The sequence below is a fragment of the Poecilia formosa genome, unplaced genomic scaffold, assembly GCF_000485575.1.
Source record: "Poecilia formosa unplaced genomic scaffold, Poecilia_formosa-5.1.2 Scaffold31, whole genome shotgun sequence".
Classification (NCBI taxonomy): domain Eukaryota; kingdom Metazoa; phylum Chordata; class Actinopteri; order Cyprinodontiformes; family Poeciliidae; genus Poecilia; species Poecilia formosa.
Window position 1 is genome coordinate 879,827 of NW_006799970.1, and position 23,644 is coordinate 903,470.

The 23,644-nt window shown below is 38.7% G+C and overlaps 1 protein-coding gene and 1 long non-coding RNA gene across 4 annotated transcripts; one reads left to right on the top strand and one right to left on the bottom strand.

The window, feature by feature from the left end:
• Positions 1 to 11,609: 11,609 nt before the first annotated feature.
• scn3b (sodium channel, voltage-gated, type III, beta) lies at positions 11,610 to 22,562 on the bottom strand. Of its 3 annotated transcripts, none has more exons than XM_016670232.1 (8): positions 22,386 to 22,562; positions 22,001 to 22,305; positions 21,766 to 21,903; positions 20,439 to 20,611; positions 20,102 to 20,330; positions 16,301 to 16,439; positions 13,762 to 13,845; positions 11,610 to 12,521 (listed from the first exon to the last, which is right to left on the bottom strand). In XM_016670232.1, exons 2-7 carry the CDS (start codon positions 22,152 to 22,154, stop codon positions 13,782 to 13,784), a joined length of 897 nt encoding a protein of 298 aa, XP_016525718.1. In that variant the 5' UTR covers positions 22,155 to 22,305; positions 22,386 to 22,562; the 3' UTR covers positions 11,610 to 12,521; positions 13,762 to 13,781. The 3 variants fall into 3 exon arrangements, with proteins under 3 accessions (XP_016525718.1, XP_016525717.1, XP_016525719.1); XM_016670231.1 differs by having other exon boundaries at positions 22,382 to 22,562; XM_016670233.1 differs by lacking the exon at positions 13,762 to 13,845 and having other exon boundaries at positions 22,382 to 22,562.
• Positions 22,375 to 22,767, top strand: LOC107835933 (uncharacterized). Its single transcript, XR_001661775.1, has 2 exons — positions 22,375 to 22,428; positions 22,557 to 22,767. It is a non-coding gene; the product is annotated as an uncharacterized LOC107835933 (long non-coding RNA).
• The last annotated feature ends 877 nt before the right edge of the window (positions 22,768 to 23,644 follow it).

The following is a 23,644-nucleotide window of genomic DNA, read 5'->3' on the forward strand; positions in this document are numbered from 1 at the left end:
ATGCAATTTACTCTGAAGACACAGCAGCCTCATAAGACTCATATTTAACTCAGCCACTCAAGCAAGGCAGTGTGCCTTATTAAGTCCTTTTACTTAGCTGCAACCAACTGCACAGCGCAGCGGTCAGAGGTGTGGTACTGGATGATGTGCATTAGTTCTCTGCATTTCACTTTATTATGTTTAAGGGGAGAAAAAAAAACTAATCCAAACTTTGTAAAAGAGGGTTATAAAATAACAGAGACGATATTGCAAGACAGTCAGTCATACTGAGAAATCTAAAGTCATGTCTTTACCCTTGTCTAACTTTCATGGGTTCATTTTTAGTATATTTTTACTTAGTATTACTTTTGTCTGTTTGATCGTTGTGAGCTTTCGGTTCTTAGCACAGGGGTCACATCAACTCTCTCTGAGCGTGTAGGCTTTAAAACATTTTTATATGTTGAAATTTCCACTCTTTATATATTTTGTTTAATAATAAATTATATCTGAAGAACATACATTATTAACCCATATGATTAAAGTTTAGTCTGAAAGCACACGTGATTTTAATTTAGATCAATAAAGGTTCTAACATTGTGCATAGTAAATAATGTGGTCATGTGTTTTTTATTACCATGGTTGTTGTTGTTGTTGTTTGGACTCTAAATTTTGCTGCAAATATTTCTATGGAATTCTTTTCACACATTCAGTAGATCAATAATTTAACTCCCAAGAAATGAACTTTTCTTTTATGGGTAAAGTTTTTTATGAAGCGTACTCTCTGTCCGCACCTTAAGAGGTGTAATGTTTTATTCCACTGAATTATGCCTGAGGATGAAGCTCCAACTGAAACTGGCCAACTAATTAATCTCTTGTGCCTGTAAAACAAAGCATGGAGCTTAGAGATGATGGACAGGGATATGCTCAGTTATGGTTACAAATAATTTGATGTAAATGATTTCAATATCACTGATAAGTTATAGTTTTGGACATTCCTATCTGTTTGCTCAACAGACAGCTGTTTGCAGCATTTTACCACAAAGCAAGCAAAATGACAAAGCAGAACAAAAATTAAACATGATAGTTTTCATTTTTGTTTTGTCTTTATGATCAAACTGGTCCTTCACATTAAAAAACACAAGGTTGATACTCATAGATCGATCGATCTATCTATCTATCTATCTATCTATCTATCTATCTATCTATCTATCTATCTATCTATGAGGCTCGTTGCCAGATTAAAAGCACCTTTTGGCAATAGCCTCAAGAACAAACTTTATTAAGCATATGTTTCTGAACTGAAAATTGGTCTGTTTTAATGTTCTAATTTTCAGTATAATGTTTTCATGAACTGTAAGCAGACAATCTCCATAGAAATACAGGCTTTCGAACCTCCATCTGTGTGTAATCAATCTATATAATGTGTATCACTTACTAATAAAGTTCTTGAAATAAATGGATTTTTAAGTAGCATTCTGATAATTCAGTGGGTCTGTATATGTGATTTGTCATTAAAGCATGCCTTCACTACAAACACGCATGGTGCGTTCAATACAAGTACACAGTCTCGTTATTTCACTTTCTTTTATAAGTTTGAATTCAAAAGTGATGGCCTGATAATGCCCCTCCTCCCATTAACAGCTACTTTGCATAAAAGGCACAACGATTAGATTTTTTGCTCACTAAATTTCCAACTTAGATGCATTATTTTGTGCCTCATTTTATCTATTTTGTTAGGCGTCTGCCAGAGTTGACACCTATTAACACAGATTAAACAACACAGGAAAGACAAGAGAGTTAGATTCGTTTTCTTACTCGCGAGGAGAACAGACAGAGATGTGCTTTCAGTTACAATCTCCTACCGCTCTGAAAGCACATTTGCCTGCCCCTCTCTTTTTATTGTCTTTAGGATCCCTGATCACAGAGAGCGCTCTAACTCTAAAGGGAAGGGGGGAAAAAAACACATCACATAGTTGCAGCGCCAATGATTATCACTAACTAACAACACAATCTATCTCACACTAGACTATCCAGTTCCTGACCCAGGGTCAAACAGAGCAAGTCGTACGTCTTCACGGCGATGGTTTTACAGCTATCTAACGGGTCAAAAGGCAGCGCGTTCTGCTGAACGATTACTGCAGAAAGCTGTTGTCACTGCTCTTCTTCAGAGAGGCCTTCTGAGAAAGGAATCAGAGTAATTTAACAATACAGGAACATTTAAAGAAAGATGTAACTAAACAAATGAAAGCATATGAGACAAGAACATTATAAAGGTATAGAAAACAATTAACATTTGATAATAATACAATTTACCTAACAGTGTCGGTTCATATAAAGTATGATCATTTCTCATTTTTAAGAACATACGAAAATAATGCAGTATTTTCAAATTCCCAACATCCGAGCCCTCTTCTTCAAACCATCTGTCCCACTGCCTACCTAGCAGAGCTGTCTTTATTCCGATAGATTTCTTAGAACTGAGGTTTGTCAGAAAGCTTCACCCTAAACTCCATGACATTAATTTATTTAGGAATTTAACTCAGGGTTACACACTACAAAGGTCTTATTGTGAAACCTAGTAATATGAAAGACTTAGCAGAATAATGTCCTTTGAGGAAACTGTAACAAACTTATAAGAGGTTTTAAAACTTCTTAAGTTCTGGCTAAAGCAACCATCTGTATTGTAGACAATTTATTTTTAAATGGATGAGGGTTCCAGAAGGCGCCCCACATCACTTCAACATTTTCTGTAATTTTCTTCCAGCTATGTCATTTTTTCCTTTCATTTCTAGTTGTTAGATTGTCAAGAAAAATAAATAGTAAAAAATTAAAAATAAAAAAAAGCCTGAAACTGAAGCTGTTTGTGAAAGGTATTTAATTTACTCACATAATGTTCTTTCTGCAGAGAAACTGCAAAATGCATATTTGCATTTTAATGTCTAAAGGTTAATTACTACAGAGTAGTTGCCTAAACTCAATTTGTTTACCCTTTCCTTATCAGGAATGCTTTTTTTTTCAGTCATATCCTGATTGAGCTGTATTCAATCATGCCCCTTTTCTCTGTATGCTTCCACAGCAGCATAAAACGATGCCAATCTAGCCTGTATCACATCCACTTAGTTGAGCAATTTTTAAGGCACAACAAGGGTCAGATTTACTGGGAGTGAGAAAATTTGATCTTGCTGTCGGCTTCGAGAAAACAGCAAGTATCTGCAGCGAGAAACATTAATACATCCTTTCCTTATCAAGTCAATTTAATTTTCTATTTCACCTCAGCATTTATATGGAGTTCACATAATTCCACTGCAGGATCAAATTCCTGTTATATGTTTTATACTTTTTTTTTTTTCTGTGACATTACCTGGGGTTTGGCATCCCGTTTCCTCTCCTTCCTGCTGAGCCAAAAGTTGTGGTTAAGCCTGAAGAAAACCAAAGTTTTGCTTATTCTACTGAAACCTTGTGCTACAGTGATATCAAGGGTATTCAGGTTAAATTTTAGTATTTGTGGTTACTTTTACCATTTTCCCTCTTTTCCATCAATGATTTGAGTTTCCTTTACTTATGATTGTGAGTGAAGAAATACCCAATTAAACCATCGGTGTACTCGTTACTTCACTGGCAGGTATCCGACAAGAGGCCTGACTTAAAATCTAAATAATTCAGAGAAGGCTCGGGAGGAAGTGATGCGGTCAGATGAGATGACTTTCAAGCTCTTTGGCATCAGGTTGACATGATGTGTTTGATGGCGTATAAACCACAGAACACAGTCACAAACATCAACCAAAATATTTTGCTTCACGTCCTCAGGATGAAGTTTTTCTGTTTTCAGTTGTACAGTACAGCCCAGGAACCGTTTCTTTTTCCTTCTACTAAATATGATCAGTGAGTTAGTCTTTCTAGTAAATTAATTACCCAACAAATACCAAAAACACGACAAAGGCCTGGCTGCAAACGTGGAGCTGGAGCACGGCGGAGCTCGGGGTGAGGTCCTCACTACATCCACCGTCCCATTAAGCAGAACAAGACATGATTAGCCAGCAGCCATTGTTCTCTGTTCACTTTCTTCAGGGTCTTCACATAATCTCAGCTTAGCTCCAATTATGGGTGCTCTCACTTCAAGGCAAGGATCAGTTTTTTAACAACTCATCTTTTGCTTTTTTTTTTTTTTTTTTTTTTTTTTTGTTCCTTGCCCAAGATGTGAAACTATGGCTTTAGAGAGTGTAACGTTTCATGCAGACGAGGTCATTTTATCTGCTTTTAGTTGTATTTCTCTGCCTCTTCCATTGTGTTATCCTACCAGTCAAACTGTGTTAATGAACCACGTGGTGCTTTCCTTCGGCAGGGACGCGAAAGCTGCGCAGAGCTGAAGGAAGACGGATGGAGCTCGATTCACGGAGGGAAGCCTGTTAGAGTTTGTAAAGGCTCACGACTTGGTGGGTTCACCGTCCAGCAATTATTTTGTACAGCAGTTCTCGTGAAATAATTTCAGAGGACAGCAGCTTTCATCTCTGCTAGAACCCCTCCGTAACCTCATCCTCCACAGTTTAAGTCCATTGGGCTGAAAGAGAACTGGAGAGTTTAATTAAATAGGTTTTATTCGCTCCATCACCGAGACTATTATCTTGCTGGGATGAACGACCCGATATTTCCAATGATCGGCTTTTGACGAATCGTGTCTGTTATCACCGACGACTGGCTTAAGAGTCTCCGTGCTGAAACATCATCTATCAAACGTGATGGGGCTTTCTCTGAGCTGGATCGTCAGTGGGGTATCTGTCAGCCGCAGCAAAAAGGTAATAAAGCAGATGGCTTTTCATTGATCTAGTTATCCTTGACAAAGACTATCCCCTTTTCCCTGATCAACTTTTGAGAGAATAGCATCAACGCAAGCTGCTGGAAATGCGCAGCCATAACTCCCTCTGCTCAGGTTTGGTATAACCGCATTTAATAACGTTTCATTGACAGCAGTTCTGCTCTGAGGAAATAACGTTTTAGCTTTTAATAGAGGAAAACACAACAGACACAAGTTATTTTGAACTGACATGTAGTTGATGGATTAGAGTTTTTTTTTGTTGTTGTTGTTTGTTTTTTTGAGTATCGCTACATTTGAATCCACGCAGCCTGCAATGTAATGTTCTGCTTTGTGCCAGTTTTTTTATGACCAGCCCGAGGTGTGGCTGAACGCACGGCAGTGATGTAGCACTTATCCGGCAGCCAGGTGTTCATTTTACTAACAATAGGCCCTGCTGCGTCATTGTGCTCAGGCCAGCCACATCCTCTCATCGCGAATTAAAGAGCAGGGGCCCTTACTCATCGTGTCGTTTTTGGAGTCTGACTTGTAAATGGTCTTTTTATTTAAGGCGCGCTCTTTGTCTTGCTAATCAAAGATGCCTCTTGTTTAAAAAGCAGTTGAATGAAATGAGGGACGGGAAAGCGGATAACAGAGATGGATCGGGAGGAGGGCTTGTGAAGGTATACAGTGAAAAGAGGCCTGTTTAAAACATGGATTCAGCTTTAAACGACTGTGGATCCCCACCACCCCTACCACCCCAGTTGTTTTCCAGCATCGGCCAATGCACGACCGCAAAAAAAATAAAAAAATAAAAAGGTTTTGAAGGCTTTTATGTCTGTAGATTAATATTCCTGAGAAGATCAGCATCTCATTCAGCTGTCTGAAGCAGTTCTTCATTTGTCAGACACTTTAACGTATTTCCTGCTCCTTATGCTAATGAACTCCTCAAGGGTACAATAATATCTCTATAAAGGCAAGGTTGATAAGCATATACAATAAAGGCTCAGGATTCATTGGTATGGCATACATAAGTTCCCTAAAGTTTAATTACGGTAAACCTAAGTGGAAATTAGGTATTTCAAAGTTGTCCAGGTATAATTTAGCCGCTGATCAAGATTGTATAAGTGCCTGAATGATGTGTTAATCTGTCTGAATTATGATTTCATAATACCCAATGACTTTGAAGATGATGTGGGCCTGGAGTTGAAGGTAAGTCTCTAATCTAAAAGTGAGGCAACGTTCATGACGCCAACAAATAAGCAAAGTGCAGCTTCTGAACGAAGTATCTAATTTAAATTCAAAAACTGAGTTAAGTTAAGCACTTGAGTAACACTCAGATGTGAAGAGTCACATAGCACAAAACAATACAATTTTAAAACTTTTTCCGCCTACAGTGACACATTCTGCACAGTTATTGAGTGGCAGCTGGTCGTCGTCGTTGGCAGGAGTCTTTCAGCGTGTCATCTGAAATTATCCACTGGCTTCTTCAGCTGACCCCACAAATATTTTGCAAAATAAAAAAAATAAAAAAATCACTCCAGTGAAGTTATCTTTTTTGCTTGAATGTTAAATTCAATTCCAAAAGCAACTCAAGGCCATGTGGCTGGTGCCACCATAGTGTGGATGTGGTGTTCTTTTGAAGATTGAAAATGCCTCTGTGCCAAAACTTGGAGTTCAAAAATGTAGTTAATCGACTCCTGATGCCTCCTCCTACATCCTTTGGATGTTTTGTTTGGAAGAAGAGGCTTCAGCTTTCAACTGAACTTCCATTACAGATTAACCTGGCCATCGCCTTCCTATGCCAGTCCAAGGATTTCTCCCATTCACTTGGATTCCTGAGGTAACTTTTTCTACTGGGTCAATCGGCAAACAGAAGGAGATTTGTGTAAACATTGATGATGATTTTCTGCACTGTTTTAAAATTGTAATCTGTTTCAAGGTGTGTTCAGAGATGGATGTTCACTCCTTTTTGTAGCAAGTCACCTCCATCACAATTAGATTCTTAAATATGCTGAGAAGCTGCCAAATAATTGGCGGATTATCTATTTCTGTTAACAAGCAGTTGAACAGATGTATTTAATTAGTGTTTTGGGGTTTTTTTTACTGAAGTTTTCAAAGTACAGATTTACGCCAGAAGTGAATGCTGCAAACCGTTATTCCATTAAATGTTTTACATCTGCAGGTGCATTTAAACTTAATCAATTAACAAAAGAAGAGTGCAATGATCCGTTCTACCTCAAAATTGGTTTGACTTCCCAATTTACTTTTCTCTGCTTCACATCATTTGTTTTCTCTAAAGGTGAGTCTAATTATTGGTGATATATTATCAGCACAGCTTGATTCGGAATAGAAATGCCTGCCTTTAGTCACGCAAGGGATTCAGTTTGCTGCTTTTGTAAACTAAAAGAAAGACCCGTCACAATCTAAAAATATTTGTCCTTGGCTTGAAGTGTATCACCAAGTTGGTTGAAGCTTGCACATTGTAGAAGTGGACTGGGCATTCTTGTGCGGGGCTAGTCAACAACTCTTCCCTGTAGAAGCATCAAATGTGTGAAGATTTATAATTATGAGTGGGCGTCGTCGGTTGTCTCAGGGTAGGAAAATGAAAACGCTCCTCTTAGGAAATTATTCCGATTCTCTGCGCTCATTTTCAAATGTTCACATTTGTGTATTGAGCCATTAAAATGAAACTGCTGGGCAGCAGAATTACAATGGAAACACCCTCCTCTAGCTGTGCTCCGTCCCTCTGTGGTGCAAAGCTTTGAAAATCCCTTCATACTGTGCTGCACAGAGGAACTTCGTGAAGTAGAAGCGAGAAAACAAGAAACACAGTTAAGAAGCTGAAAAGCCGAGCAGGAAAATCTGTCTCTTTACTGGCTCATTATCAGCCCATCTTTCAAAACAATTTATTGCCCAACAGACCAACCTCACATCCTGCAAAGCAGCTATTGATCACTAATCGATAGGCTGGGTTTCCATGTGGCTGTGATTCACATCATTACAGAGCATGCTTAATCTTCCTCAGTCTGCCGCAAAGCAGCTGTTACCAAAACATACTGTCTTAAAATATTTATGGAGCGAAGGTCCACTGCTACCAAAAGGAACAAAGTGCTGCAATCAGTAACTTACACTTAAAGCTCAACTGTAGCTCTGTTTTCATTACAAATATGAACGAATATTTATCGATATTCTGCTAATGTCAAGAAAACACAATTTCACATATGTGGTGTTTCCATAAAAAAAAAAAAAAAAATAAAACTAGTGGCTATGTGTGGAGGCTTTTGTGGAAATTATAGATGGCGATTTCATAGAAGAGTTATGGATTCGACGTGTTCGAATGACACGCAGCTTTTTGTGAACTGTGTGATGCTTTTAGAGCTCAGGTGGATCCAGCTGCACTTTGTCCAAAAAAATAAAAATCTGCAACAAACAATTCTCCTCCCGCTACTTCCTGCTATCTTCTTTGACGTTTTCGCCAGTAGCAGTACGGGTCATGTGTCGATCACATGACTTGTATGATGAGCAGAAAAATATTTCCATTGCAGTTTCAACAAAATATATCGATTTTCATCACAGAGCAAAAAATTACCGAAAAACGTGAGTTGTTTGAAACTGATCAATTTATTTTTGTACTTTCAATTTACACAATTTTATGTTGGAAATGCAGCTACTGTCAAGGTAATTACACAGCTTTGTTAAAGCATTCGTAACTTTGAAACCCTTTCAGAATTTGTCACGTTGCAATAACTTTACAAGTTCTACGTATTTTATGGGGATCTCATGAAATAGACTAACAAATCATAGTGCATCACAGGAAAATGAAAATAGAGTCACATGTTTTTCTTAATACTTTTTTTTTCACAACTAACATTGTTTTGCATGCACTCCAGGAAGATTAATTTTAAGCTCTAGTAAAATAGCTGGCTTATGAAAACTTTGGAAAGAACGTCTTAAGACTAACTTTCAATTATCAGGTAAAAATTAATTAAATAAATAAAATTACTTGCTGCTAAAGCCCAGTTTGTTTGTGGAGTAAATGGATAATACACTAAATGTTGCTCCAACAGAGGTTTTCTCTGCTGCATGTATGATATTTTATTTGTAATTTACTTGCGTTTGTGCTGTTGTATCGTCTGAAGATCAGTAGGGGGAGCAGATCTTATTGTGTCTTGACAGGCCCTCCCACCTGGGTTGTGGATCTCTGCAGCTCCTCCAGTGCTACTATGGAGGTCTTCACTGCTTCTCTGAGTAATGCTCTCATTGCCTCCGTCCCAGGTTGGATGGACAGAAATGACTTTCCACTTTGACGATGGACGATCAGCACTCTGTGAAGTTAACCGTTTACAGATTGTCTTCTGACGGTTGTGCTGGGCTTTATCAAGGAGCATCAGCGTAGATGAGATTTAATACATGCCGACAGCCCACCTTTCAGATTGTATGTATAAATCCATGTAAAATGTTCTTTCCACTTCCATTCTGCTCATTTTTTGCCCATCCAAATAAAACACAAAAAAGTTTGGGAGACGGGACAAACAGTAAGAAATGTTGCAGGTGTTTCGATGCTTTTGCAACGCTCTGCACACACTTGGTGGTGTGAGACTTGTGTGTCATGTTTGACAGAAACAGGAATCACACCTTGACTTTGATTGCATGTAATTTGATGACAGAGTGGGCTTTACACTAGGGGGAGACAGAGACCCTTTATGGACATACCATCATTGTTGACTAACGATTGCGTGATTAATAAATTCATGTGATAAGTAAATAAAAGCAGAGTCGTCTCCTGAAGATGTTCTGCTGAGCAGCAACTGTCTTATTGGCAGCAGACATACAGGTCAATGCCAGAGGAGTATTGCTGTAATGTGCAGATTGTATTATCCACAGATGTAGCCTATCAATCTCTGACTACCTATTTGTTTTTATTTAAACATCAAATAATCCATCCAAAAAGGAAGGTTTGGTGTCACGCTCTTGTTACGGCGTGTCTTAAAATGCTTAGACAAACGTCGAGGCAGCTGGGTCCTTTAACTGAACCATAATGTAGTGAAATGTGGGCCACATTACTGGGCTGTATCCTGAGGGAGACTCATTGTAACGGCAGCATGGGAGAAAGCAGAGACGGTGTGAGGCAGGGAGAGAGGAGGAATAGAGCGTTGTCAAATTGCCCTTTCACAGTCTATCTTAAACCCATAACGCCATGCTCCCGGATAGTTCATAGGATGTGTTGGGCAGTCAATAACCAATTTATGTGAAGTTGATTGAGGAAAAGGAACCACTGCCTGGTCATTTTCTGTGAAGTGCGGAGTCATTTCTGCCGAGCTGCTCCTTTGTGTGAACCCTCCGAACTTCCTCCTGGAGCAAGGTTTGCACAGATCCTGCAATTATTGTCCTTTTCTGAAAGAATACCAACTTTTAACCCTAATGAATGTCTCACAAATTACATGACGTCGCCTGCTTTGCTACAAACATGCCTGAGTTGCTATAACAACAGTCGCTGCTGTAACTCTCTGGCTCTGGGTTAAGCTAAAAGAGCAACGTACGTTGCATCCTGTACATAATATGCCGCAGCTTTTTGCCGTCTTTGTCTTCCATGTCTGCCTTTCTGTGTGAGCCGAGGCAGTATTCTTGTTGATGAAAACAGGAAAAACAACAACAACAAAAAAACCGCCTTGCTTACAGCGAGACGACTGACAAAATGCAGACAGTCAAGCAGAAACAAATCGAACCGTGCTTTGCTTGCCGCTTTTCTGCAGCGTTAATGAGTGTCGAAAACAGCAGGGGATTTCAGTGTAGTTGTTAAATCTATTCCAATGCTTTGAATCACACAACAGTCATGTATAATAGTGGAGAACATGGAGGGGATGGGGGATGTTGCAGAGAGTCAATATTGTAGCATATTTATTCATAAAGTAAATTTACTCAATTCAAAAAGCTGGATTTATTACTCGGAGTGATACGTATACGTCAAGACGTTTTGCTCATTTTGATATTTATTGATTAGAGATAACGAAATCCCAAACCTCAGTTCCTCACAATTAAAATAATATGAAAGAGCGGTATAATAAAGTATTTTTTATACAGACACTTTCTAAAATACAATAGAGTATGTATACTCTGTCTGCAGAGACTACTGCATCAGCCCAGCGTGGCATGGAGGTGAACTGCCTGGAAGAAAGCCAATGTTGATTTCATATTCACCTTCAGCTGTTTGGACGCTGCTGCGTCTCTCATCTTTCTCTTGACAACGTCCCATACATGCTGTGGGGTCGGGCGAGTTAGACGGCCAATTAAACAGAGTGATAGCGCAGTCGTTAAAGTAGATTTTAACAGTACGAGATGGCTTAAAATCCTGCTCGGAAAACAATCGCCGCAAAGCTTCTCAGCAGACGGGAAACATGAAGTGCTATAAAATTTTCTGCTTTGACTTTGGACTTTGGATAAAGCAGCAGTGGACCAGCGCAGACAGATAACATGACACCTTAAATCCTCGCCGACTGTGGAAACTTCACACTGAACCTCAAGCAGCTCGGATTTTGTGCCGCCTCTCCACTTTTCCTTCAGAGTCTGGGACCTTGATTTCCCCCCCAAAAAAAATGCTAAACGTACTTTGATCTGCAAAATGGTTTCGAGACCACTGAGCCACAATCGAGCACTTCTTCCCTTCACTTCAGGAGGAGCAGCTCCAACACTGACTTTAGTTCAGCAGAGGCTTAATCAGAGATAGTCTCTTCTGTAAGTGTGTAGCTAATGTGCAATTTATTCATAAAAATAATTCTTGCCATTATTATGTATATAAAGATTTGAGGGAATTTTCTGGAAATAACAGAGAAGTGCCAAATCACGCTGTGGAATGTATATTTATTAAGTTAAAAATGTAAAATTCACAGATGAATTATTGTATTTGCAACAGAACGAAAATGGCCGGACATGATGGAATCAAGTCAGAGATGTTTCTACAGTTTCGTATCGTTGAAGGAGGCACACACCGGGTCTCGACAGCAACACTCAGGAACAGTCAAAGCTTCAAGAATACATTTAAAAGCACTAAGTGCAGTACCACTTGACCTACTGAGTGTACGCTGACATCAGAGCCGAATGCGGATTAAAGATTTATACAGCGGCGAGTAAAAACCTTCAAATAAAATTCAGCTGAATAGACAGTCTTTTTCTTGCAGAATATCACGTTCATAAGCGTTTAACAGAAAGCAGAGAGTACGCAGACACGTACGAGTGTAAAAGCTTTTCAGTTCGACCGTCATAGAAAGACTTCTGGCCAGTACAAAGAACTCTGTGACCTGAAAAATCACAACAAGGTCTATAAAAAAGGTTAGAAAAATAAACATGGCAGAGTAAGTTTAAGAGCCTTTAAAACAGCAGACTCTCTCCTTGGGTCAAGCATTAAATGTCGAGGTACAAAACTCACAACGCTAGCTGTTTGGAAATGGGTGGTACATCAACACATCAGCAGGTCCTTATAGTCTACAGTATGGCTATATTGATTGGATAATAGGCGCATGACAGTTTTACCCTCTGAACTACTGCATGAGTAAAAGCACTTGATGTCAGAGCTTTCATAAAGAAGAGGGAAAGGGGGGAAAAAATATATATATAGCACTTTTCTGTTATAAGACACAGTGGATACACAGGGAAGGTTGGCTGGCGGGATTCACGTCGCCGTCTGAGAGAAACATCTTCATGGTGGCACCGATGGGACTGTGCTGTCTGTACCATCATCCTGAGTGGTTAATATCTGAAGAGAACAGAGAACATGGTTCCCTCAGTAAACCTGAAATGGTTCATTACAGACGATAGCATGTGTTGTTTCAAATCATCTATCGTTTCCCGATTCTTTGCTTCCACTGAGCCAGATGTTCAGTAAACGCTTAAAAGTCTTCGTACCAACTGATGGCAACAAATTGTTCAGACCTTTAGTGGAAACTGGGGGAAATTGCAAATGTGTAAAACAAAAGGAGAGGTGTGAGGTCTGAGAAACTACCAACAGCAGATCATAGTCATGTCTTTACGAAACAGGAAAATCCAGCAAGGATCAACACGACCAGTGAGAAGCATTAGCCTTCTCACTTGGTTTTCACAGAACCAGTGAGACTAAACATAAATAAAGAAAATCAAAAGAAATACTTTGAAAAGGCCTCCAGGAAGCATAATTTACAAGCTGACCAAAAAAAAAAAAAAAATGACTTACTGGAAGCAAAATATAAATAAATGGGACATATAGTGCCTTGCAAAAGTGATATCTTGAACTTTTTTGAAATAATAAAAATAAAAGTTTTCAAAGTTAAAAATAACTATGTTATGACCCCATTGCAAAGCTGGAGTCATTTTTTTTCTCCATTCTTAAATATCTTACAATTGACTAAAAGCGGCTATGAATATCAATTTTGCCAGTTTTTTTTTTTGTCCTTTTGCTTTTCATAACCATGTCTATTTGTATTTCACTTTATAATTACAGATTGATCTCCCACTTATAATCCCCATTAATACAATAAAGTTTGTGATACAAAATATGATAAAGTTCAAGGCGTATAATTAACTTTTCAAGGCGCTGTATCTCCAAGGTTTTGCAAGGTTCTGCACTACTGAATGCATCTAATTCGCCTGAAAACAGTATGGAGCACTACTTAACATGCAAACATCACATTCACTAGTTTGCTATTTTTACAATGTTCACACATTATAATCACAAAGTACTAAAAAACAAAATCATGCATCATGTCTACTTATATACATTAGATATTAGATATCTAAATAAGAATCAAAAAGAGTGACTGAAAAATAGATGAGTCCAAAAAGGACAGAAATGAGTGCCTTTCAAAAATGTGTGTGAAGGATGAGACACAGTGATGGTTGAAGCAACGGGAGTCTACAGAGCTGCAGAGTTATGAGTGTTGAAGCTACAAACAATGGATTCAAGAAGGAAGGGGATGATTTTACTGATCGGGTTCAGGCTGAGGAAATCACATGTGAAATACCGTGTCACTGAAAAGCGCTTTTATTCGGTAACCGGAGCGACTGGATTGTCTTTCTGCTCAGAGGGAACGGCTAGGTAGTTTGTCCTGCAGGAAAACAGAGGAGCGTCTTAAAAAAAAAAGAGTGCCTTGGTTTTCTCCTGTTGGAAGGCAGAAGTTTTCTTTTCAGTCTGGAACAACAAGGCTGCAACATACATTTCCCTTCAAGTCACACGCAAGTAATTCCTCACATGTCCCATGTGGAGTTCGAAAAAGACAAAGCAATCAGTGCAGCATTGAGACAGCGAGTGCACATCCAGATGAACTGACACACTCATTCAGTATTTATCATCATGCTCTTAGCCTCTTAAAATCTCAGCGCTAAAAATGCTTGCAGTTACATGCAGTGCACCTTCACGACTTCTCTGCAGACTAAACACGATTTTTATTAATGAAATGAACTTTGTTAGCCAGTCAGCAAAGTACCATCTAGCTTAATATGCTTTACCCAAGGTTAAAGTAATTATTTGGAATGCAAATATCAGTCATGGTAACCTTACACAGCAAGGCTCACAACTTTAAAATAACTGCTGACCTGGAATATTATAAGAAAGTCCTCCTAATAGTAATCATAGCAATACAACTACTCTGCTCACTGGCAAGAAGAAGAAGAAGTCACTGAAATGTTTGAAAACCGTAAAACAGGCTAACAACAAGCTCCTAGATTTTTCACCTTCTTGGCCTAAAGCCAACCTTAACACTATGCAATGAGTTAAAGACCAATAATGGTTAATATATCAATCATATCTGCAATTATGTATATACCGTATTTTCCGGACTATAGAGTGAACTTCACTACAAGCCGCACCCAAAAAGTAAAAAAAAAAAAAAAAGAAAGAAACTGGAAACATGCATATAAGCCGCACCGGGCCATAAGCCGCTGGTATCTCCGCAGACGGCTGCCTCCTTTATAAATTTGCTATTAAAGACGCAGCCCTCCATCTCCAAAGCCGAACCATGGTTTCGTTCACGCCGAGTTTACGTGCAGCGGCTCCATTTCCCTCCTGTACTGTCAGATCGATAACATTCAACTTAAAAGCTGCATCATATGAGTTTGAATAAATTTCTCCGTTGTGCCTGCTGCTAGCATGTACTTGTTCTAAAACTGAAAATTAGCGCTTTCTTCTTTGATTTCCAATTTTGACTTCCAATGATTCACTTCCTGCTAAAGAGCCCCCTGGTGGTTGAAGAAAAATCCACAGAAAAGCCGCACTGGCCCATAAGCCGCTTGGTTCAAAGCGTATGAAAAAAGTAGCGGCTTATAGTCCGGAAAATACGGTGCACATTTGACTAAAAGGGGCTCAGTTAGTGGAGTATACATGTACAGAGGTTTTTGTCTTTAACATGTGGGTTCAAGCCATTTGCTCCTTGTCTTATTCTTATTTCACAGCACTAAGTGCAGCACCACCTACCATTTACTTTTGAATAAAGGCCATAAGAGCTAAAAAAATAAATAAATAAATTAAAAAAAAAGAGTTCTGGGGAGGTTTCTACGGAAGAGGATTAGGGCCACTGGGGGAAAAAAAAAAATCTGAATTCTGAGAAAAAAAAGTCAGAATTGTTTTGGGGGGTTTTTCCCAGTGGCCCTAATCCTCTTAGGTTTCAGACTTTTTTTTTTTTTTTTTTTTTTTTTTTAAAAGAACCTATAGATAGATAGAAACTTTATTCATCCCTTTGTGATTTACCCTCAGGGAAACTGTAGACATTATATGACATTTAACCAAAGGTACAAACAGTGACATTAGATATTTGCCACCATTTTCACAGTCTGCGATTGCATTGCACATTTCCTCCCCCATGAAATAAGGAATCTTTAGAACATACCGCATTTTATTTTGCAGCTGCAGGACTCTATTCACATTGCAAGAATGGTGAATCAACACATGGTGCTGTGTATTATCTGTTACTTTTCAGAATGTGACTCAATATGACTCATGATTTTCAAAAGAAGAAAGAAAAAGCTGTCAACAGACATAGGCTGGCAGAGTCAATGTTGTGGAAATCCAGTGGGAGCTGAGTACATAGGTGGCTTTGAGACAAGGTGACACAAAAAGCCAGTTTACGATGGAGCTGAAAATCCAGCTTGGATGTTAAAAGGTTGCTCAAAAGACGAACAGTCAGCAGAGCTTGCAATAATTCAGGTGTGTCTGTCTGGCTGGCTTCCGTGGAGAAAAAATAAATAAAAACAGATTAAAGATGTAAGAGGGTTAAAAACCAGAGCAGGGAACATACTCAATTTTCAATTATTCCCATATCTGTCTGTTAGTCTGACCTTTTCAGTCTGGCTCTCTGTCTGACAGCCTGCTAAATCTCAGCCATTGATGTCTGGAATTGTAATATGAGCATAGAGTAAGAATACGAGATTCAAGGATCCACAGGTGCAAAACATCCTTTTCAGATTAGATCAATTTGATTTGCTATTAAGCAGATTGCACATCAGAACACATCAGTGTTTCTCGTCAGCTCGCATTGATCTGAGCGCATGGAAACATGCGAAACTCACGCCGTGTCCTGCACTTGCTCATCAGATTTCGAGATCTTCCTGTAGCAGTAGACCATTTCCACCAGCAGCCACAAGGTCAAGAACACCAGTAGGACATACATCATGATCTCAGAGTAGATTGCGGTGGTGTCATTGGAGGCTGCGGAGCACAAACAGCAGATAGGCACATGCTTTATTTAGCACACATTCATTTTCTGCACCATTTTTTGTGAAGAATAACAAAACAGACTCTGCTGCAGCTCTGAGGAAATGTCCTGAGTTCGTTGAACACAGCTGGCACAAAATCTCGCATCGTTTATGACGAAGAGGATGAGATATCAGCAGGATACTTATTTGACTAAATAAAAAGTTCACTTTAAGTATTACGTATTCATGTTTAGTCCTTGTTTTGTATTTTTATTTATGCTTTTCTTGTTAACATTGCTATTAACATAGAGCATTTTACACATTGGATCTTTTAGCTTGGTGCTAATTAGAAAGTGATTGAGAAATGAAGGTGTTTGTCATTTTAAAGAGGCAGTGGGAAGAGCATAAAACATCAATTATTCATTTAGTAAAGTGGAGGTAACAGTAAAGGCTGTTTTCATATTCCACTAGCCCCTACTGATGATGACAAAATGATCTAAACCTGCTGTCTCGACGTTCTTTGCAGCAACTCGGCTCGATGAAACTAAATTTCCCACTAAATATTCTGCTGCCAAATGCAACCCGGTCTGACAGCAAAATGCAAAAAAAAACAAAAAAAACTGAATTTACTGGAAACAGTTTCCAGATGTTTTCCAGGCTAATGGCCACAGAAATGAATGCACTAGAAGAGGACTGCTTGTCAGCACATTTTCGTGCCATCAGCACATTTTCAGAAACACTTGCAAAATAACCACTGGATGATATTCAATGAAGAAATCTGCACTTACCAGGAAAGGCTGGCAGCCTTGAACGGCTGAGCTACACACACACACACAACTTTGTTGCACAACAAACCGTGTTTATGTTCTCTTACTCTGAAATTTTTCACTTAACTTTTATAGCTTAGCCTGGAACAGTGCATTCTGTCTTGATTTGTATTTTGGTTTATTCAAAAATATATATTTTTTATTTGTCTCTATACACGAAAAACCCAAAACATGATGGTTTCCATGCAACATACATTTTGTTAACAACATGAAAAATCCCACTTTCTGTTAATCTACTAAAAACTTCTTTTTTTTTTTACATTTAGGAGTAATGAGATACTGTCTGATTACCAATTACAGTAAGTACTGTTAAAAAACATTCCTCTTATAAGTTCATGCTTTTAGGATGCATTATGTTTTAGATAAGTCTAACAATATACAGGTAAATATGATGGGCATAAGTACTGAGTGATGATATTAGAATCTAAAAACGTGAAAGGAAAGGTGCCTTGCAGAGATTTCACAAAGTTACATGCAGGCAGAGAGCAAACCTGCCTATTGAACTGTGAAAGCTCCACAGGGTACCTCTATGTATGATATAAAATGGAGGTGCAAACTCACAGTGGTTCTTGGCTCAGACATTTCTTGTTGTTGTTTGAAAACAATTATAGCATCAAATGAAGAACGTTTCTGCTTACTCTTGTCATTTATTATCTTTAAATCCATAAGAAAGAGTGTTTTCACTATTCTATTTGTTTATATTTTCTAAAGTTCATCGCTTAGCTGTAGTAAAAGATAAGAAATTAAAAAGTCATTGGAGAATGAAGTGCTTCGCAAAGGTATTTATACCCCTTAAGCTGTTTCACATATGACCACAAAATTCAATGTATTTTTGGGTTTTTATGTAATCCACCATCAGAACATTGTGCATAATTCTGAACTGAGAAAGAATTGTTTTCAACTTTTTTGGTGTTATTTATAAACAAAACACTGAAAAGTTTGACCTGCTTCCTCAGCCCTAATCCTCTAAGCTGATTCACAGCTCAGGTGGGAGAATCTGCCAGGAAGCCTTTATTAGCCATAAACTATCCAAATCTGATCTCTAAAGTGGAAAAAACAACAAAGCCTTCCAAGAAAAAAATACGCCATTCGCCCAGTTTAAAGTTTTGTCACAAGGCATGTTGAAGCCAAACAGGAGATGATGGAAAACTAACATCACACATCACCTTGAACAGCGCGTTCCCATGGCAAAACATGGCATAGCCTTATCATCCCATGGGAACATTTATCTTTTTTTTTATTTTTTGACAAGCAGGAAAGTTGAGAATAGATATAAAACAAATATTTGCAACACTTTCAATATTTCAGCTGGAAGTGTGCAAACTGTGTATTACTTTCCTTCTACTTAACTGTTTGTGAATTGTTTTGTTGGTCCATGACACCAAACCCTAATAAAATGCATTGATGCACTGACAGTTTTAATGATATAAAAGAAGCAGAAATGCTTTTGCGAAGCACTGAACGTCAACCATCAATCACAATTAAACTTCGTTTGGAGGAGAACCTTAACAGATGATTTAAACATGAAACTGGACTTTGGGAACCAAAATGTCTTGGGAACAACAAACTGACGTCTGGAAATTGTATATAAAAGCTTAACATTTTTGAGCCACTGTGAACCTGTTTGTTTGTACCAAATTCCAGAAAACCTTCTCAGAAGAACTGTGTTCGTCCAGCTTGATTTGGCTGTTTTTGTAATATGATCCATTAGATGAGAAAGCACAGATCCACTGAAGGCAAGCGTTTCCACTTTGTTACCATGAAAATCATTATCAGAACATATTGCATAATGGTTGCTGCAGAAAAGGCTTTCTGGAACTCGACACCGCTGTTGTATGAAATATGAAGGAAGATTTTTGATATTTGTGCAGAAAGAAATCTGACTGCAACATTCTGCGTGTATATGCATCTTATTCAACGTTCTACCAAATGCAGGCAGTAAAAATGAAAATCTAAAGAAATGCAACAGATTTAGGAACTTCCAAATATACACGTTGATTTGTATATTCGACTGAGGTGGAAGATGAAACATTCAGCAGGCCAAACATCCAGGAAGCATAATACATTACCCAGTTTTAAACAGATAGCAAAGTAGCTGGTTTGAATTAAGGCCTTCACAGACAACAGAAGAAAGCTTTAATGGAAAAAAAATAAAGGCAGACAAAACAAAACACAGTTGTTATTATTATTATTTTTTTTTAAAACCAGTCACAACATAGAGAAGAGTGGGGAAAGGGAAGAGGTACTGTTAGTGGCAGAGTGCTTTCACAGTAATGCATCACTTAGCAGAGACAAAAAGTTGGGTTTATAATTACAAAGCAAGTCATGCTGGCATGATAAACATTTTAAAATCACATGAAGAGGAGGCAGAGCACAGAGACAGGGCTACGTGCACAGAGGCCAGCAGTTTTGCATCTAAACAGTGCAGTGTTGATTCAGGCAGCTCTAAAATAAAATAAAATAAAATAAAACATTTAACTGCTTAGCAGCTTTCAGCAAAACACCAGCGCCTGTATGCAGAAGGATTTTCAGATCCCTCAGGGAGCTTCTATCTTAGCCCAAAAATTATTGCCAAGAAGTCTTAAGAATATCTTAAGAGTGATTCAGTCAGGTACTGGGAGTGAAAGAAATTGCCATCTTACTGAGGAAGTATGGTTGTCCCTGGTTGCTATAGGCAACGCTGTCTTCTAGGGTGAGTGATTGGTTGTTCTTTTTCTGCTTGTTTTTTAATGGCGGTGTAATGCTACATCACTAACTGAGACAAAAAAAAATGGGTGTCTTTTCACACAGTGAGTTGAATATCTGGTTTCTGCTGTATTTACACACAAAATAATGGACACAACCGTACCTTTCTCTTTCACGGTCAGTGTGATCTTCTTCTCCGTCACTGTAGATGGTGTATAGGTTCCAAACTCAAACGTGCGATTAACGTGGCACTCGTAAATACCACGGTCGCTCTCTGTGACATGTAGGATCAAAAGGGAGACGTCTTGCAGGTCTTTGCTACCATTCCAGATCAGACGGTCTTTAAAGGGTCCATCCAGGCTTTGTGAGTCTCCTTTGTTACTTTCAAAAATCTAGGTAAAAAAATAAATAAATAAATAAATTTAACATTTACAGTCTAAACCGATCAAGCACAGAACTCAAAAGCATGGGTCGTACACAACACTGTTCTGGAAACATACATGAATCCTGTCATATGTGTTGTTTTCACTTGACGTGAAATACCAATTCACATTTGTGTTTGGTTTGAGTTCCTCCCTCTTCAAACAGGAGATGCATGTCAGCTTCATGGAGCTTCCTAGCACTGCTTCGGTGTCGGACGCCACATCGACACATACTGGCCTGCTCAGGTGGACTAAAAAAAGAAGCAATATTTCACACATTCATGTCCACAATTGACTCATACTTCCATATGTAAAATTTGTCGACTTTCAAGAAAGTGTTTAATGAATCTTGAACATGTATTCACTCTGTATTTGATTTTACATAAACACAGGCATAAACTTAAGCTTACAGTTCTGTGTTATAAAAGATCGACAAAGAAAATATTGTGGTTCCTAAGTTTTCTTGGTTTTGCAATATTGGTAAAGACCACAGAAACTATGGGAAGCATTTGAAGGGGTTTTCATCATACTGTGAGCAAACTGAGGAAGGAAAAGGCTGGAATATAATTGCATTTCAGTTAATTGAATAAGGTGGAGAGGGAACTGAGTAAAAAAGGCAAATGATGCAGTGGTTATAAATGCATAGACTTGGAGTCTGCAGCCAGCAGCTCTAGAAACAAAACTCCTTCACTCCCTCGTTTGTGGCTCCTTAGAACGAGGAAACATTGTCTAGGCCTTCTATCAAGAGATGTATGTAAAAATTTGCACTACTGAAAAACACTAATGGTACAGCAGACATTGTTTGTCTTGCTCTGTCCGGTAATGACATCAGACTTCAAATTATGATTTTTTTTTTTTTTTTAGTGGACTATTTTCCATAAATAAAGAAAAGAGTCAAGTGGTCAAAATTAGTTGTATTCATACTTAAGTGTCCTCTCAAGTCTGAAGATAAAGGTAACAGACAGTTGTATATTCATAAAACTTTATATGTTTTCTTTTGTCAAAGGATGCTTTATAGTTGCGTATATAGTAATGTCACAAAATGTCTATGTGACTGTGTTAGGCCCATTGCTGTTATATAACCAGAGTCTTGCCCTGGGCAGACAGTGACAACATTGATTTTATCTCATCCTTTTTTATTTTATTTAAAAAAACAAACAAAAAAACATTATGTGGGCGGAGAGAAACAAACAAGAGGACAGAGAAGGAGACGAGAAGGAAATAAGAGGACACAGCCTAACATCGCTTTCTTTCCTCCAGTTTACCCATTTTATGAAACGAACGGAAAGCTCTGGAAAACGCCAATGTTCACAACCGTGAATGCGCCACGGCCAAACACACAGCATTGAACGTTGATAATTTAAACCAGACAATGTACGAGCCAACCTCAAGATGCAATACTTACCGACGAACAACAACAGAAGCAACGTTTGCTGCTGAACTCGGTGCAGAGTTAGCATATTCAGCCCTATGAGGAGCTGCTGGTGGGACAACCGCTGCTGCAACTCCAGCTCTGTTTTGAAGTTGTCTTCAAGGCCAACTCCTGGGTGGGATATGCGAGTTCAGGACCACAGACAGCGCCTCTCCTCGGCCGCCCCGAGCGCAGGGAACTTCCCTCTGCCCCACGAGTGAAAACCCACCTGCTGAAAGAAACGACGCGAGGCGACAAGTCAAGTGACGCTCTGCAGAAGTGCGGGGAAGTGATTTTTCTTTTCTTTTCTTTCCTTTTCTTTTTTTTAGCGGTTTTACGAGTCCCTCTATGAATTTACAGCTTCTCGGTTCGCAATTCCTCATCTACACGGAGACAGGAAATTTCATCATCCCCGGGACTTGGATGGAGTGAGCAGGTCCGTGATGTGCGAAAGCAAGCTGGAGTGATGCAACAGTTTCCTCGCCCACTAATGCAGTCACCTCAGTCCAGATCCATCCACAAAAGTCTTTTCTTCTAAAGAAAAGAAGAAGAAGAACGAATCAAAGATCAGAACCTGTGGATTCTATAACAACAAAGCCGATTCACTCACTTACAGCCTCGAGATTTGAAGTCTTCTCCTATTTTACACGACATGCGGTAAAGATTGTTGAATGTTTCAAATCTATCTCTTTCATCAATAATAATAATAATAATAATAATAATAATAATAATAAAGCTATTGACCGTATTTCCTAGCCGCTGCTCACTCTTTGTTTTCCACTTAGCGCCTGGCTGGAGGAGAGGGTTTGATACGCATGCGTGAGTTACTCCCACCCACAACACAACGTGCATGATCTTGTTATAGCCATTTGGGTCCTGTCTAAGAAGGCTCCCCCTTCAATTATTTTGTTTTTATTTGACTGAAAACAAATCCGAGCAGCTCCTAGAATGGCTTGCAGACATTTAATGCAAATCAATGGAGTGAAAAAAAAAAAACAGAAGTATGAAAGAGAAGGGGGTTCCTCGTTTGTCATGTCTTACATAAGGTGTTTAGAGAAGCCCACTCATGACATTTCCTTTTAAAAAAAAAAAACACTTGAGCCCTTACATTATTTCAACCTCTCCAGCGTCATCATAACAAGGCACAAAACATGTTGCAGACGGTCAAGCCTTTAAGTAATAATAGCAAAATGAAGTATCCCCACCCTTTTTTCATGTTGTCACTTTATAACCAACTACGTCAAAGTCTTTTATTAGAATGTGATGGACCACTTCAAAGCCATGTATAATTATGAGGTAAAATAAAATCTGAATAGCCATGTATGTACATGTACTCAGACTCATTTGCTGTAAGTACAGTTGTTCGTTTTCTGAGGCGTGTTCAGCTTTGAAAACACAGAGACTACAATTTGTGCCTCCTGCTTCTGCGATAAATGCTGCTATTCCCTGGCTGTTAGTCCAGCCGGACAGCCTCATTTTCAAAGGTTTAGCCGTCCTGCACTCCTTTCATTTTAAATTGGATTGTCCAGTGCTCTGTGAGATGTTCATATCTTTATTGTTCTATAAGCTAACCCTGATTTATCCCCGACCTGTCCACTGTGCTCCCTGATCGTCGTTATGATGTTTTTCTTCACTGATGTTCTCTAGCAAAACTTTGTGGTCAGCACAAATAAACCGCTTATGCTAAGAATAATTTACACACACATGTGATTTATTTGCTAATCAGGAGACCTTAAAAGGTCACACAGGGCAATGTAGTGTGGTGAAAAGTAATGCACCAGTTTATTTATTTAACCACTTCTTAGTCATGCTCCACTTGTTTTAGTTTGAGATTGTAATATAAGAAAATATGGAAATGTTCAAAGAGCATAAT